Source organism: Heteronotia binoei, chromosome 4 (assembly GCF_032191835.1).
Source record: "Heteronotia binoei isolate CCM8104 ecotype False Entrance Well chromosome 4, APGP_CSIRO_Hbin_v1, whole genome shotgun sequence".
Lineage (NCBI taxonomy): Eukaryota > Metazoa > Chordata > Lepidosauria > Squamata > Gekkonidae > Heteronotia > Heteronotia binoei.
In genome coordinates, this window is record NC_083226.1 from 134,314,533 (window position 1) to 134,332,666 (window position 18,134).

The following is an 18,134-nucleotide window of genomic DNA, read 5'->3' on the forward strand; positions in this document are numbered from 1 at the left end:
TGGCAGATATGACACTTGTAGGTGGGTCTGAAACAGAGGACCCTGAATTAATCTTTTACATAGAGCCAGTTTGGTGTAGTGGTTAAGTGTCTGGACTCTTATCTGGGAGAACCGGGTTTGATTCCCCACCCCTCCACTTGCACCTGCTGGCATGGCCTTGGGTCAGCCATAGCTCTGGCAGAGGTTGTCCTTGAAAGGGCAGCCGCTGTGAGAGCCCTCTCCAGCCCCACCCACCTCACAGGGTGTCTGTTGTGGGGGAGGAAGGTAAAGGAGATTGTGAGTCGCTCTGAGACTCTTCGGAGTGGAGGGCGGGATATAAATCCAATATCTTCTTCTATCTTCATATTGGCTCTCACCTTGGGCACTTTTTTTTTTTTTTGGTGAAATGGTTAGTTAGAGGATTTTAGTATTTGATCTACTTTAAAAAACAGCTTGTAGTTTGTAAAATTATAGGAAAGTGTATGTTTGAAATGTAATGGAAATTGCAAAGAAATATGAAATCTCTAAGAGGTGGTCTGTGGAAAATTAAGAACAAGAACAGTATTTCAAGGAGAGGGGGACAGCAAGAAAGTCATTGCTACAAGAGCAGAAATCCTGCCTATGGAAAAGTTTTGGTGAATATAAGCCCTGTAGATTTTTCAGTTCCAACAGGCATTTTAAAAGCTACATATAAAAGATTATTTATAAGGGTATTTTTATAAATGATATTTTAAATGCCACATCTTTATTAAAATATAATTTCCATAATCCAAAACTGGAAAGCATGCTCTTTTGGGAGAAAAGCAGAGGTGGGGGAGGCATGTTGGTCAGCATATTTTGTGCTTTAACTTCTGTTGCTTTTCAAAATGTTCCTCTCACTGTATTAAACTAAATTTTTATTTGTGATGCAGAAGTTCCAGGATATTGAAGAAATGCATCTCTCCCACATGAAAGAGATCATAGAGTCTTTTTCAAGTACTGTAAAAGAAGTTCACGTACAAATTGGTGAGGTGAGTTTTTGGTTGTGGTTTTTAATCAATCAGGCCATGAATTTGGATAGGCTCACAGATAGGCTTTCTGCTACATAATATAGCAGAAAGCCTAAGCAGGTCTACTGGGAATCTTACTTGAATCTGTTCAGCAGGCTTATCCCAGGAGACTGCTAGTCTGCTCATTTCAGACAAAGTACTGCATTTAGCTCGCTGTAGATCTGCAGCTGTGAGGCACTGTGGAAAAGGGGAACTGTAGAGAAGTTTATATTATGCCTGTAGTGTTTCTGCATCTAGAAATAAAGGTAGTTTAACTATGCACATCTAGAAAAAGAAAAAATGTAAAAGCAGTGGATACTTCCTGTTAAATGCAGATGAGTAAGCTATGAGAACCTAGTTCTGAAATTATTTTAGATGTTGAAATGTGAATGATACATTCTCAAAATGCATAATGAGTTACTTCCATGTTTTTTGCTGCTCTGGAAATCATAATATAGCAGATAGTCATATTTTGTTTTGTGTTTGGCAAGATCTAAGTCTGATATCGCAAGAAATAAGATGAAAGGAAGTATATGTGTACTTAATATCTAAAGTTCCTTCTTTCCTTCCAATTGACCGACTGACCAACCAACCTAAAATTTCAGGCCTTCCAAGCTCATTGGCTCCGTTAGCTCTCTTTTAACTTGTTAATAGAAAACTACTATTTATACAAATCTATAGAACAGATTTAGAAGAGACCTAAGTGTCTTTCCAACATTCTGCAGTGTCTGACATTTCAACAGATTTGCACATTACAAGCTAAAAACAAGAGTAAATAATGTGTTACAAATTAAATATGCCTGTGGGAAACTTTGAAAGTAATAAGCGTATTAAAAACACAGGTGGGAAAATTTTTTCATGTTTAATTTATAATGGGCCTGATTCAGTTAAGATAGATTTGATTCATTTTGGACCTGGGTGAAAGCATTTAACATTTGGGCCCATTGAATTTACTAGGTGCTCTCTACACTGCCTGACCTTCCCCTTTCTAAAGCTGACTAGGGCATAGGGAAAGTATAAAGGCAGGAGTTCTCATTGAAGGGAGGGAGGCTGTGCTCTCAGGTCTTGGGCATCTCCTGATACAGGACAATATTGGAAAAGCTATTGCAGTTCCTCTGCTCAATATATTCAGGGTACAGAGTAATACTGAGGCCTCTGCTTTGGCCTCACAAGGGTTCATCTGAAAAGTGAGGGATATCTGGTAGCAAAGAGTGCTTGTTAGCTGGTGCTGAGTAAATTGAGCTGATTACCAATTAGATCCAAATCTCAGTATTTTTGATCCAATTCATAATGGTGGGACTGGAAATTCAAATATGTCATTGAATTTTTCATGCAAAGGACTTCAAGAAATCCAGATCACTTTCTATCTTTCTGTCGTGCCCTAAAGTTAAGATTTGTACTACATGCTACAGTGACAGCATAGAACCTTTTGGGTCATTGGTCAGCGTTTTTACCATGGACAGAATATTTTACACCTTGATTCAAAATGTATTTACTAGAAGTAAGTTTCCATCAGCATTAGCTTTCCATCACTCAAAGGATCCTAACCAAGAAGAGAAACGTCTAGGTAATCCTAAGGATGCTGCTTAACCAAGAAGAGAAATGACTTGGTAATATAGATCCTAGTTTTTGGCTCATCTATTGGAGGGAAAACTGTCATATTACAACTAATTGTGGTGTAGTCTTCACAGTTATTACACTGATTTTAATTAGGAATGTTTTTAATTAGGAATGACATCATCTGCTGACCTCTATCACATGCTTCTTAATGAACTGTTTATATATATAACAAATATTCTTTTTAAATCAAAAATTTGTGATCTTTCACAGCTATCAATTGCAAAATAAAACCAAATAGAACTTGATTTTTCATTTCCAGAAGTGTGGTTTGGATTCTCAACCAAGGTCTGAATTCAGAGCAACGCTTGTTGCCAAGAGTATTTTGCAATAGTGTGTTTAAATATTAGTTTATCAGATTCATATTAAGATATAGTATATATTTCAGTTACAGTTTTAGTTGGTATCTGTTTTTACAAGAAAGTAAGCATTGAAGATAGAGTATATTGTAATACATCAGCCTCCCTATTTGTAGATGTCTGATATGACCATGCTGTAATAGATAAACATTTATGAGCATATTTGTTTTATATCCAGGTCTCGGCGCTAACTAGATTAGTTTGAGTTTTGTGTTAGTTCTCTGGGGGGGGGGGAATTGTTGAAGAGCTGACCACCATATCATACTAAAACTGCTCTTGATACTTAGTTTTGAAAACCAAGCATTATAGAAAATATTGTTTGACAAACAGAGATAAAGCCCTCATGGGCTCACAAAGCTGGTTTAATGGTTCTTTGGCTCCTGAGCTGATGATGCTTAGCTTATAATATCATGTCATAGAAATCAGTAATTTAATAAATCTTAGGTATATCAACTACTGAAGCCATCAAACTCTATTAATAGGGTTCTCTCTTTCAAAGGTTCATGAAGAATTTATAAATAACATGGCGAACACATCGGTTGACAGTTTGATACAAAAATTTGCTGAGTCAAAAGGCACAGGCAAAGAGCGACCTGGTAAGAGATTCAAAATAATTAAAACTATTTTGGGGAATCCCCTTGATGTCACGAGATGGAAATATTTGCTTATATAGCCTTAGTCTCAACTACTAAATAGGACCATGTATATGAGTGATTTTAATTGACATTGGTAATATTGAAGAAGACAACATTGGATTTATATTCCACCCTTCAGTCTGAATCTTAGAGAGGCTTACAATCTCCTTTATCTTCCTCCCCCACAACAGACACCCTGTGTGGTAGGTAAAGCTGAAAGAGCTCTCACAGAAGCTGCCCTTTCAAGGACAAGCTCTGTGAGAGCTGTGACTGACCCAAGGCCTTTCCAGCAGCTGCAAGTGGAGGAGTAGGGAATCAGAATCCCAGATAAGAGTCTGTGCACTTAACCACTACACCAAACTGGCTCTCCCTTGAGTACAAAGATCCATTTCTAATGCATTCTATTTTTAGTGTATTGATCCTTGTATGTAAAACCATTGGTATAGGTCAAGTCCTTTTCATGTACTATGATAAACTTCAGTTTATGGTTATTTCTTAAAGCTGATTTTGACTTTCCTTTTGTGAGTTCAGCTTTTTCTCATAACCAGATATGTTTGAAAGACAATAGAATTTTATGTCCTGTCTTTTCATGAGTTATGTTTCGGTCAATTAATAAACTAAGAATTGGCAATGTAGAAGAGAGTGGAATGCCAATGGATGTATCTTTGACATTGCATGTGGGGTATTAGTGTACCATTCTCAGTTTTCATAAAAAAAATTTAAAACCAATAAAGCTGTATGTTATTTCTCAATGACATTATTCCTTATGAACTAAAACTTTTCTACTGGTACAGGTTTGACTCCCTGAAACAATGTAAAGCTGAAAGTACATTGTTAATATCATATTAAATTTTGTTGTGCTTCAGGTGGTACATGAAAATTCACAGGTGGTAGGTTGCCAGCATAAAACTAATGTAAGGTTATGTAAGGTTAATCTAGACGAGCCAGTTTGGTGTAGTGGTTAAGTGTGTGGACTCTTATCTGGCAGAACCGGGTTTGATTCCCCACTCCTCCACTTGCAGCTGCTGGAATGTCCTTGGCTCGGCCATAGCTCTCGTAGGAGTTGTCCTTGAAAGAGCAGCTGCTGTGAGAGCTCTCTCAGCCCCACCTACCTCACAGGATGTCTGTTGTGTGTGTGTGTGTGGGGGGGGGGGATACAGGAGATTGTGACCACTCTGAGATTCAGAATATAGGGTGGGATATCAATCCAATATCTTCTTCAGTATCTTAATCCAAGATGTCTTAACCTTGCAGTTGCTTGCCAATCAGTAGTCTGATGCTGTGCTTGCTGGTAGAATACTATTCCTGCCCATTGTGTTGCTGTGGTAAGGCCTGGTACAGTCTGCTACCATGGGCAATTGGCCTGAGATAAGGAAAAGGAAGGAGTTGTTGGCATCGTCTTCTCCTTTTCCTTCTGTCAACTGAATTTAGCTTCTTCTCACCTTTCAAGCCTCTTCTCCTTGGCCTGTACTTTTGGCTGTCTTTAAACAGGCTGGCATTGGTCAGACTAGTCCTTCTCCATGGGAGGTGGGGGGTTGCCTATTAAGACATTCCTCACTTGGCAACCCAGCTGGAACAGCCAAACCAGCCAAAGTGTCTTGGATGTCATATGAACATATGAAGCTGCCTTATACTGAATCAGACCCTGGGTCCATCAAAGTCAGTATTGTAAAGTAAGTAAGTAAGTTTTATTCTTATATCCCGCCCTCCCCCGCCAAAGGCGGGCTTAGGGCGGCTCACAGACATGGCGTGCCATGATTTAGATAAAATACAAAATAAACAATGATTTAAAATACAGTTCAATTACATAAATTAATTAAAATAGATAAGACAGGTGCTATAACTACTATCTCAATTATACATACTGTCATACAATCATTACTGTCAGTTACAGTTATGCATAAGATGGTTAAGGCTACAAAACAATTTAGTCAATTTGGTCTGGTCCTGACTTAAATGCGAGCTGAAAGAGAAAGGTTTTGCAAGGCCTGCGGAACTGATTCAAGTCCCGCAGGGCTCGCACCATCTCTGGAAGTTGGTTCCACCATCGAGGGGCCATTGCTGAAAAGGCTTGCTCCCTGGTTGTCTTCAGTCTAGCCTCTCTTGGCCCAGGGATTTGTAAGAGGTTTTGGGAGCTAGATCTCAGTGCTCTCCGGGGAACATATGGGGAGAGGCGGTCCCTAAGGTAGGCAGGTCCTCGGCCATATAGGGCTTTAAAGGTAATGACCAGCACCTTATAGCGAACACGGTAGACGACCGGCAGCCAATGCAGATCCCGCAGCCCAGGCCGTACATGTTCCCATCTAGGTAGTCCCACCAACAGCCTGGCCGCCGCATTCTGCACTACCTGAAGTCTCCGTGTTCGACACAAGGGCAGCCCCATGTAGAGGGCATTGCAGTAGTCTAGTCTTGAGGTGACCGTTGCGTGGATCACAGTTGCTAGGTCGTCACGTTCCAAGAAGGGAGCCAACTGCCTCGCCCTCTTGAGATGGAAGAAGGCGGATCTAGCAGTGGTGGCTATCTGGGCCTCCATTGATAGCGAGGATTCCAGTAGCACTCCCAAGCTCTTGACCCTGCGCACTGGTATCAGTGGCGCACCGTCAAAAGCCGGCAGAATGATCTCTCCTCCTGGTCCGTCCCGGCCCACGCAAAGGACCTCAGTCTTCATTGGATTCAACTTCAGCCCACTCAGCCTGAGCCAGCCAGCCACGGCTTGTAACGCCCGTTCCAAACTTCTCAGACTGGCAGCGGCTCTCCAGGGTCTCAAGCTGAGGTTTTTCATGCCTATTTGCCTGGACCCTTTTTGGAGATGCCAGGGATTGAACCTGGGACCTTCTGCTTACCAAGCAGATGCTCTACCACTGAGCCACCGTCCCTCCCACCATCCCATGTCATGCTCAACTTCCTACTGATTCCATTGTAAATTTGAACTGTGCCTTATATATTTGTGAAATCAGGTTCCATTAAACAGTCATTATTGAAGAAGAAATGTTTTGAAATGCCAAGAAAGGGCATTTTCGGCTGCTATTATTCTGAGAATATCCTCGACTGCAAACTATTGAGGTCTTTTGGACACTGCCAATTGTAGGAGGAATTCCCCACTTATCTTCTTGTATTTTTGTTTATAATTGTAGACTTTCTCACTTATTGCATTGATGGAGACTTTATTATGATAATATTAGTATCTAGTATTGTGGCTACCAATCCAGTTATTGTGTTGTGTATCTGTATTTATGCAATAATTAATTGTTTATAAATATCAGAAAGAGCATTCACATTGTTGATCTACCGTGCAATTTTCATTTTTGTTTTGAGTGTCAAAATAGGCAAGGGGGGTGAGCTGCAATTTTATTTGCTTTGGTTTTTTTTTAAAAGCTTCTTGAGTAGATTTGTATCAGGACTATAATGCCAGATGAGAGCAGTATCCTTTTCCTTCTGTGCTGTTTTCTCTAATAAAAACATAGCCTCTGGGGGAAAAAAAGCCCTGCTCCTTTGTACTACAGGAAAACAAAGACACATGTAAGTTCTGTATCTATATATTGTCTCCTGCACAGCAAATAGCAATGTATGTGTGTGTGGAGGAGGGATTACATTGAGGAGAAAAGGTAGGAAGCATTAATCACTACTTTCCTCAAGCTGTATCTGTGATCTCACTTGTGTCTGCCAGTATATCTCAAGCTTTCTTTAAAAAGGAATGCAGGAGATACATTTATGTTGTGCAGATGTCATGAAATTTACATAGCATTGTCTTTGCTGAAAAATAAGTCTAAACGGTCTCCTAGATCTTCTTTCAGCTATTTTATTGTAATTCTCAAAATGAATGGTAATCTAGTTTTGCACTCCCTTTCTGTCCCCCATGCCATTTATTTTATGTTTTATTTTACTTTATTTATAGCCTGCCTTTCTCACTGATTGTAATGGCAGATTTTTTATCTCTTTTATAAGCCCTTTCACCTTGGCAAAACTGAGCAGCCCAGTTGGTTGGGATTGGGTAAGACTGTGGTTTATCAGCCTTTGGCCCATCAAACTATTAGTCAAGAGTACTTGTTTGTGATTGGTTGAGTCCACTCCTCTTTCCTGCCTGAGTGATAGTTGCCAGCCAGCAAAGCTGATTCTGTCTCTGTAGAAACTATCTCAAGTTCTGTGTTGGATAATTTGGGTGGAGATGGCGCTCCAAGTACTCGGAACCAAATAGCATGGGACTGGCTGTGATAACAACACTAAAAATTTATTCAAATGGTTTGATTAAACCTGAGAGACATAAAATGGAATGAGAGTTTTGTGTGCTTGGCATATTTTATATTTATTTCCTGTGACTCAGATTGTACAATGCTAAAGGGAAAATAAATTTTATCTTCTTTGTGGTCTCTGTGCTTCACACTCATGGGATGAAGCGCCAGCGCCGATCCCTGATCGGTAACTCCAAAGTCTGGGATTTTTCGCAGCTCAACCCCGGTAGGCATGCGCGACAGCCCCAGTGCGCATGCCCACCCAGTGGGCGCGAATATCTCGCCAGTTCCTTCTTTACCGCCACGTTGGATAGACACGTTTGTCGTCACTCCAGTCGGTAGTTACTTACCTTTTTTGCTTCTCCGGGTTTCTCTTTGTTTTCTTCGTTTCTTGTTATCGGGAAAAAAAGAGAGAGAGACTGTTAATTTAGTTGTTGCAACCCTTCAGGGTTCCCCCCCCTCCTCCCATTATTCTTTGTCTATGGAAAGACGTTGGGGGGTTTTCAAACGGTGCCTGAAGTGCGGGAGCAAGATTCCTCCTCCCGATGGACACCCTCCTTGTTTGCTGTGCCTTGGAGAAGGTCACCAGGTGGAATCCCCCCCCCCTCCTCTGGACTCACCCGCCTCCACAGATTTCTGCAAGCATGGCGGCAGATTACCGCCAACAAGTGGGTCTTGTCCATCGTACAGGATGATTATGTGATAGAATTTGTTCATCCCCTTCTCATCCCAGATTAGTGATCACACACCCTACAGCTGTTCTACTGGAGGAAGTTCAAAATCTCAGCAAGCAAGCAATAGAACCTGTTCCCGACCATCTCAGGGGTTAGGGTTTTATTCCAGATACTTCACGGTTCCCAAGCGGGACGGGGGACTTCATCCGATTATGGATCTGAGGGGACTGAACGAATTCATTGCTTATCAGAAGTTCAGAATGCTGACTCTACAAAGCATCCTTCCACTCATCAACAAGGGGGATTGGATGGCTACCCTGGACTTGAAGGGTGCCTATTTCCACATCAGCATCCTCCCCAGTCACAGGAGATTTCTTCGTTTTGTCATTGGAACGAACCATTTCCAATACCAGGTGCTCCCTTTTGGGCTCTCCACGGCCTCCAGGGTCTTCACAAAGACCATGGTTGTTGTGGTGGCTTACCTTCGTCTCCAAGGTATCATCCTTTTTCCTTATTTAGATGATTGGTTGGTGGTTGCTGTGTCCGAAGCTTCTCTAAGAGCGCATCTACAAGTGATTCTCAGCCTCTTGAGTGCACTGGGACTTCTGGTGAACAAGAAGAAGTCTCACCTGGTCCCAGTGCAAAGAGTTCAGTTTATAGGAGCAATTTTGGACACTACCCAGCACCTAGCATTTCTTCCAGAGTCCCGAGCGCTGGGTATCATCTCCCGGGTTCAACTCCTTCAGACGGTGAGATGCACTTCTGTTCTGCAGATCCAACGTCTCTTGGGCCTCATGGCGGCTACTACCAATGTCCTGCGGTTCGCGAGGTTGAGGATGCGAACCCTTCAGCTCTGGTTTATCAGGAATTACAATCCAGTGAGAGATCTCCCATCCAAGATTTTGCAAATTCCTTCGCTGGTGCTATGCTCTCTGGGTTGGTGGAGGATGAAGTCCAAGCTTTGTGGAGGAACTCCATTTCATCTCCCACTCCCCTCAGTCAGGGTAACAACAGATGCCTCGCTGTGGGGATGGGGAGCGCACTTAGGAGATCTTTGCATAGGCGGCCCATGGCCCCCGTCAATGGCTCACCATCACATCAATTTCTTGGAGCTTCATGGCCTTAAGGTCGTTCCTACCCCTGATCAGTGGTCAGACTGTAGCTGTGATGTCAGACAACACGACAGCTGTAAGTTATATAAACCATCAAGGGGGGGACTGTGTCCAGAAAACTGTGTGCGTTGGCGATGCAGCTTTGGGAGGCCTGCATAGCCTCCCAGACCTTCGTTGTAGCCACCCACCTGCCGGGAGAGCTCAGTGTTCAAGCGGACTTCCTGAGCAGGGGGGCAGTTTCCCATCACGAATGGGAGGTGAACTGGAGACACCTTGAACCCCTGTTCCGGGCTTGGGGTCATCCCAGAATAGACATATTTGCCATGGCAAACAATCGAAAATGTGAACAATTCTGTTCCAGAGGAGGGACGGACCCAAGGTCCCTACGGGATGGTCTTCTACTCTCATGGGCAAACAAGTTCCTCTACCTATTTCCACCCTTGCCTCTTCTCACCAGAGTGCTTTGCAAATTGGCCCAGGAGCTTCCAGGGTGCATCCTAATTGCTCTGTGGTGGCCGAGACAGAACTGGTTTTCTGTCCTCCTAGCCATGGCGGGGGGGTGTCACCACAAGTTTCCGTCGGAACCGGACCTCCTTTTGGCTCAAGGAGGTCGCCTGTTTCACCACAACATCCCTCATCTCAAACTGATGGCTTCTAGAATTCTCTGACAGAGTGAAACATGTGAACAGTAGAAAGCTGTCAGCTCGCCGCTCCCATGCGGGAAAGTGGTCTGAGTTCCTGACTTTTCTGGGAAACAAGGGTATCAGTGCACGTAATGCTGGTCTTGAACTTGTGTTTGAGTTCTTACTGACTCTTGTTGATGCTGGGCTTAATCATTCCTCGATTCGAGTATATCTGGCTGCAATCTCAACTCATCACGATCCTGTGGATCATGCATTGGTTTTCACACACCAGCATACAAAACATTTTTTGAAGGGTCTTCTACGGCTTCACCCGCCATCTAAGGTTCCTCCTCCTGCTTGGGATCTGCCGTTGGTCCTGGAACGGCTCTTGATGCAGCCCTTTGAACCCTTGGCTACCTGCCCATTGCATCTTCTCGCCTGGAAGACTGCCTTTTTAGTGGCCGTCACTACGGCCAGGAGGGCAGGTGAGTTAGTGGCTCTGCAGTGTGATGCTCCATACATCTATTTTCAGAACGATGGGGTATCCTTGGCCCTGGACATCTCGTTCCTACCCAAAGTGGTGTCTAGTTTCCACCTCAATTTGGAAGTGTTTCTGCCTACATTATACCCTTCTCCTTCTTCTGTGGAAGAAAGACATCTGCACGCCCTGGATATTAAGAGGGCATTGTTGTTTTCTGTGCATTGTACCAAGCCGTTTTGAAAGGATCCCAATCTATTTGTCTCCTATGCGGCTCCTAGGTTGGGTTTCAAGATCTCTGCACAGAGGCTTTCTAAGTGGATCATGGAAGCCATTAAACTCTGCTGCCTGTTGACTAAGCGTCCCTTGCCAGGGCTGCTCCATGCGCATTCCACTAGGGCTATGGCTACGTCCACAGCGTTTCTGAAGGGTGCTTCCTTGGCGGACATCTGTTTGGCTGCAACCTGGGCATCTCCTCATGTCTTCATGCGACATTAAGCCCTGGATGTCCGGAAGTGTCGCAGAGCACAGCTGGGTACCTTGGTCCTTCAAGCCACTACTTCTGCATAACTGCCAGTTCCCTCCTCCAGGTAAGCCTAGCTTGCTAATCTCCCATGAGTGTGAAGCACAGAGACCACAAAGAAGATAAACAGGTTTCCTACCTGTAACTGATGATCTTCGAGTGATCATCTGTGCATTCACACTACCCGCCCTCCTTCCCCTCTGCTGCCGGTCACGGTACTCTTGATATGTGGTGGTGGGAAGGAACTGGCGGGATATTCGCGCCCACCAAGTGGGCATGCGCACTGGGGCTGTCGCACATGCCTACCGGGGTTGAGCTGCAAAAAATCCCAGACTTTGGAGTTACCGATCAGGGATCGGCGCTGGTGCTTCATCCCATGAGTGTGAATGCACAGATGACCACTTGAAGATCATCAGTTACAGGTAAGAAACCTGTTTTTCTGCAGAGATGTGAACATTACTAAATGTGGCAATAGATTATCTAGTGGGTTTGGTTTTCATTTATAATTTATCAATCAGTGTAAACATTCCTGTTACAGAATACTAAAGATTAGCACTGCGTTTTTCCGGTTTTTCAATTTGAAATTTTTTTTGTTGATGCTAAACATGAAATGGCATCAAATGTTAGTAAGAAAAAGATTGCTTGTATTTTTGTATATACAAAATTGACCTTTGTGATCTAGCTCAACATCTAAGCTCTAAGAGCAATCATTTGTTTTGACAGCAGAATTAATTGAGGCTAAAACAGTTGAAATTCCACTTGTATCAAGCTGTTCATTAGGAATTGCTCTCTGGCTTTAGTGCTGTCAGAAAAATAACCTGTCTTGCTATGATTAAATAGCAGATTGATGGTCGGTCCACTGCATTTGAGAGAGAGGTTGAATAAACTTTCTACTGCGGAAACCATTCAGAAGTGACACGCTGCAAGGGGGGTCAGAATGTGCATTGATATCCAGCTGAGCTGTCAACTGGCACTGAGCCAGACACGCAAAGCTTTGCCATTTTAAAGCAGCATGCGAGGCATATGCAGTTTTGAAAAAATTGTCATCCTCTCATGCGTGATTTAATGCCGGAGGCAGGAAACCCCTTTTGTTTTCTTCTAAAACCAAGCATACTGTCTGCTATAATATTTGCAACTTCAAGTAGCTTTAGCACTAGTGTAAATTTAAGCTACTTTTGTAATGCTTGCATAGTTTTATTGATTTTGCTATAATAAAGTTCTTTTTTCCTCGTATATTCATAAGATGTTCTGTGTGGGTTTAATGTTCATTTTAAAAGTACATTTCATTTTAGCAATTATTTTACAATACAGCAGGAATTTTCATTGTGCCCTCTTTTCTCTCTATTCCTGTTGACATACATAGCCAGTATGTATTCCCATTGTCTTTAAGGAAAAAATTCAGTTGCATAAGCGTCTTTGTCGAGAGTGGCCTATCTCTTCCTCAGAGCACCCACTAGTTGACTGATCTTGACACGCTTCTGTAACTGTTCAATAGATGTTTAAGGCCATGAGTGCCATTTCACCAATTAATTAGGTGGCCAGTGACTGAATTGTAAAAAGTTTGTCATCCCTCTGGAGAGAGAATTAATTACAAAGCAGTTATATCACTTAAAACTATTTATCTTAAAGAGTCAAAACCTGAAGTTGATGGAATTAAGTGCATTGCTATATTTGGTAGGGTTTCTTCAACATAATGGCTTTTCTCATTGAGCTGACTTGTTTAACAGTTAGGTTCGATTCCAGTAGCATCTTACAGACCAACAGGATTTTGGGGTATAAGCAAGAGTCAACACTTCCTTTAACAGATACTAATAGGAATGAAGATCTGTCTTTGTATCCTAGTCAGAAGGTGGGAGGGGTGTTAATTTTCTGTAGGGTGTAGTAGCACAGAGTTCTGACTTTCGTTTTTTTCCTGTTTTATTTCATTTGTACATCTGCTAGAAGTCCTGCATAATAAGTTACCAGACATAAAAATAATATCTCTTTGGACTCTCTGTGCCTTAGTATAGGCTATTTAGTTGTGTCCTAGATTACAATTGGCAATGTAAGAAGTTCTGCCTGTCAAGGACAAATGTACAGGAGGGATGTGACTTAACAATCGAATGAATTTTGAGTGTGGAGATTTAGAAACCAATTTTGAATTGAGTAAGCTAGCATGTGCATGTAATCCAGCATACTCAGCTAAGAACTGGATATAGTGCAGGGGTGGTCAAACTTGTTTAATGCAAGAACCACATAGAATAAATGTCAGATGTTTGAGAGCCGCAAGACATGAACATCAGATGTTTGAATGCAGGCAGGCAGGAAAATAGATTGAGGGAGGGGGTGGAAAGAAAGCAACTTTAACTTTAAATGTGTTCTCCAAGCCAGTTGATGGGGCAGTGGGGGCTCAGAGAACCACACAATATGTATAAAAGTCACATGTGTCTCCCAAGCTGCAGTTTGGCCACCCAATATAGGGGGTCTCAATTTTTAAACAGCATAGACTTTTACCTTATGGAGATTAAAAAATGAAAATGTACAGCAATTATATCTGCTGTTCTAATATATCATACACATGGATTATTGTTACAAATGTTCCTTTGGAGATAAATTGCATTGCAGATAAATTGCATTGCTTGAATGGTTTCTAGTTCACAAAAGCTAAAATCTTTTAAGGGCCATTGGAAGGCTCTTATTTTTGCTACAATAGTCTAGCATGGTTACCCCTCTGCACTTTTCAACCACTTGTATATTGATGTGAATTCGAAATCAGGTTATTTCAGTGGACCATTCAATAGTAATAGCAGGAAAGGACAAACAAAACAAACAAGCTATTTTGTACTTGGAACTGGTTGAATATAAAATACAAAAAAATCATGTTCAAAACAGCGACTGTACTTTACAATACAAACAAGCTTTCATGTTTTATTGCTAATATATTTTAAAGACAATCAGTTAAAACTCCAGGCACATTCAGTTCCAGTATGTCAAGCTGTGTGAGTGTTTTGTACTCTGATATTATACTCAAATATATATTGGAATATGAGAAATAACCATCTGGAGTTCTGTTAATCTTGCAGTTACTGTGCACAAATGTAAAAGTGGATTTATAGATTTTAAAAGTTGAAGCTGATTGCTGTCTCTGCTTCTTAAAATTAGAAGTGATTATGAAATATAGCTTTCTATGTATAGACACAAAACTGTCTTAAGCCTGTAATGCAGCTTATTAAATGTAGCTGAAGAATGCATGTTTCAGTTGGTGCTATTGGCTCTTTTATGCAGTAACAAACCTGTTCTTTGACTAGACAGAATTAGTGTTAAACTAGATGTTATGGCAGCCATGGGTCCAACCCAAAATTGTCAACACCATTTTGCAGAAAAATATGGCCACTTAAAAAAGGCTGTGAGGGCCCAATCCTTATTGAACACAGCAGCACCAGGCAATCTTGTCTCCTCCCCTCCCCCCAATAACATCTTGTTTGGCCCTTAGTTACAGGTGTGAGGAGACTGATGAAGTCTTTTTTGTCAGGCCATACTTGGAGAGTAGTATAGTATAGTTGTAGTTCAGGAAATCTCCAGTCCCCACCCTGCGTTTGGGAGATGAAGAAGGTATGTTGCACATACAGATGTCTGTTCCTGAGTCATTGGATGTAATTAAATATGTAGAAACTGCCTACTTCTTGTGGCAGTATCATTCCCCTCCAGTATGATGTATTTGAGTGTTTTTGTAAGAAGCCCATCTTAACCTCTTTATGCTAATTATATTTTTGTTCAAAATGAGAGTAATAGTTAACTGTTTGATACAGTTGTGTTTCTGTTTTAATTTAATAACCGTATACTGTATTTCCACAATATTCCTTAATATTAATCCAATTTTTAAAAATTCATTTATTTAGGATAAAAACACATAAGAAATCTTATTCCATAATATGAGGGTAAATTGATACAATCTGTTTATAATTGCAAATGAATAAATAATTCTGAAGGGAAGTATGCTTTCTTTAGATAATTCTGGCTGCACTGCATATGAACAGTACATTAGAAAAGCAGGTGTCCATGTGTTATGGCTAACTTTTGTAGCTAAGCCAAAACTTTCACTTGCTACCAACTCTGCCCATCCCCCATCTAGGGGGAGGAACACAGTCTTGCCCTTGATGATACGTGAGTTTTTAGGAGCATAGAAGGAACTGATGAGAGCCTCGATCTTTTCCAAATGCCTCTGAAAGTTCAATGCAGTCTGAGAGCTGAGACCCTGCCCTTCTTCTCAGCCAAGAGAAGGTCAGGGGTTCTTCATGCTGACCTTCTCTTGCCAGATTGAGAGATATGCTTCCTGGGGGCAATCTGGTGCGTGCATTCATGCCTCTAAGGTAATTGCCATCCATGTTTTCTGTGGGCACATTTTTAATTCAAATATTTTCAGTTGACTACTTTAACTTATTAACTGCTGTAGGCTTTATTATAAGTATTCAGAAATACTTGAGAGAACTAATTGCCTTGGTTTTTGTTTTGCAAGGACTTATTGAATTTGAAGAATGTAATACAGCCAGTGCAGTTGAAGGTGAGTTTCTTTTGCATTTTAAGAATGGCATAAAAACATAAATCTCATTATTTCTAGCTTGTGGCAAGCAAGACCAAGAGAGTCCTGGGGGTTTCAGCTGAAGAGTGCTTTGTTTCTGTCACAGGTACAGGATCCCATGCTGCATTCCCTCAAGTGGCATGAGCCCCACGAACCGCCACAAGTCTCTCACCAGGTGTTGTAGGGTCTGACCTGGAGGAGTGGCCTGGCACCACTCCTTCTCAGTGTCTGGTTGCTGCACAACCAACTGCACAACTGGCCAGGATTCCTCCTTGCCTTCCTGGTTGTTGGCCCTTATCTGCAGCTCAGGAGCCCTTAAATCTGGATTCCAGTCCCAAACAGTCTTGACCTCTGGGTGCTGCAGTTGCTCCTGAAGGCTCCTGGCAAAGGGCTCTGCTCCAAGCAGCCCTGACCCTTGGGTGAACTCTCAAACAGCTTGATTTTTAAGTGATGCCTGTAATGTTAAGATCTAAAAAGTTTAGTGACTTGTATTCTTCAAGTTCAGATGAAATGAACTTTATATGTGATTTTGATATCACAGCAGGAGAAGAATGCCTGGTGGTGTTTCTACCAAGCGCTGAAGTTTATTTCATAGAATCGTAGAGTTGGAAGGGACCATACAGGCCATCTAGTCCAACCCCTGTTCAATGCAGGATCAGCCTAGAGCATTCCCAACAAGTGTTCATCCAACTGCTGCTTAAAGATTGCCAGTGAAAGAGAGCTCCTTCAGTAGCTGATTCCACTGTTGAACAACTCTTACTGTAAAAAAGTTTCTCCTAATAACATCTTGCTGATCTCACTGGCACTGAAGGAGTATCTGGCTTCATGGTGGTTGAGGGACAGAAGGTTGCCTGATCAAACAAATCAAGGAAATGAGGCACTGTTTACTTTTTTTTCCTCTTCAGCTTTTAATTCTATAATTACCTATCAGGATCCAGGAAATGAGAATAAAGCTTAAAGTTTACTCATGCTTCAGTCCCAATACTTTTTAATGTTTACTCTAAAATAAAATGAGAAATTGTAGGGAGACCTGCGGTAAGTTGTCATCAATATGCAGCAACATTTAATTTTTTCTGTTCTTCATTTCTGCTTTACCGTATGACATGGTGGAAAGCTTAGCAGATACTTGTAATGATTAAAGACAGCAAATGGAACCTTGGTCTAAAAAATGTGGAAATATTAATGGCCTAATTCAGTCTGGAAACTGGTAGTTTTTTTAAAGGGTATTCTTATCTCAATCATGGCTAGATTTCTTTCCATCTGTGGTAGTTCAGTATTACTGTTTATTCGTGGTAGTGGATGGACAGGCCCTTGTATGTGTATAGAACTCACATATTGATAACTTTTAACCTGGTACAGGAAATTCACAACTAGATTAAAGTTAGATATCTTGTTCTAATAATGAAGTACTTTCTTCACAGGGATAAAGCCAAGAAGAAGAAAGCATTTCGGATTACCAGGGATTATAAAGAAGGAAAAAGATACAGAATCTGTGTAAGTTGTTTAACTTTTTTTTTAACTTCTAGTGAACCATTTTAAAGCTTTTTAAAAGCATAATATTGTAGAAACAGTGTTTGAAATCTGTTGACATGTAAATCTGAACTGCTGAAAGAAAAATTGTTTGTTTGTTTGTGGTGTTTAGTTTGATTCCTTGCTAATCTTAATCTAATTTGGACACCAGATTTAAGGCAGATACAGTGTGTGAAATATCATAAGCATTCTCTTGGTACTGTTTCACTAGTCAGATTACTCTCCTTTCTGAAGTGGACAAGATTCTTTGGATTGTGAAAGCCACCATGTCTAAAACAGATTGTTTTCCTTCCAATTCTTAAAACTTTCATGATAAAATCTGGATTCCTTTGGTCAGGACTGATTATACTGTCTTGTAGCAGGGAATTTCCCCAAACTCTTAAGGAAAGGAAAGGTCCCCTGTGCAAGCACCAGTCGTTTCCGACTTTGGGGTGATGTTGCTTTCACAACGTTTTCACAGCAGACCTTTTACGGGGTGGTGTGCCTTATTTTTTTTTAAAAAAACTTCTTTGACAAAGAAAGGTGGTAGTGCCTGGCCTATGTCACATTTTCTGATTTTAGGCAGATTGAGCAGGTGGTAACAGGAGCAGCTCCAGGCTTATCTAAATATCTTTGACCCATTTCAGTCTAGCTTTTAGGCCTAATTAGGGAATGGTCAGTATTAGTTGTGATGGTAAATGATGTCATATTACAGATATATTCTCATATATCTATCTTGAATGTAGAAGAAAAATATGATATTGGATTTATATCCTGCCCTTCATTCTGAATGTCAGAGTCTCAGAGTGG

General features: G+C 41.4%; 1 protein-coding gene across 1 annotated transcript in view; it reads left to right on the top strand.

Moving 5' to 3' along the window:
• Nucleotides 1–18,134, top strand: part of FCHO2 (FCH and mu domain containing endocytic adaptor 2) — a 127,178-nt gene that overhangs the window by 40,151 nt on the left and 68,893 nt on the right. The window contains exons 7-10 of the mRNA XM_060235809.1: nucleotides 891–989; nucleotides 3,483–3,579; nucleotides 15,753–15,797; nucleotides 17,237–17,309. Of these exons, the coding sequence (XP_060091792.1) occupies nucleotides 891–989; nucleotides 3,483–3,579; nucleotides 15,753–15,797; nucleotides 17,237–17,309 (314 nt within the window). The remainder of the gene's footprint in view (nucleotides 1–890; nucleotides 990–3,482; nucleotides 3,580–15,752; nucleotides 15,798–17,236; nucleotides 17,310–18,134) is intronic.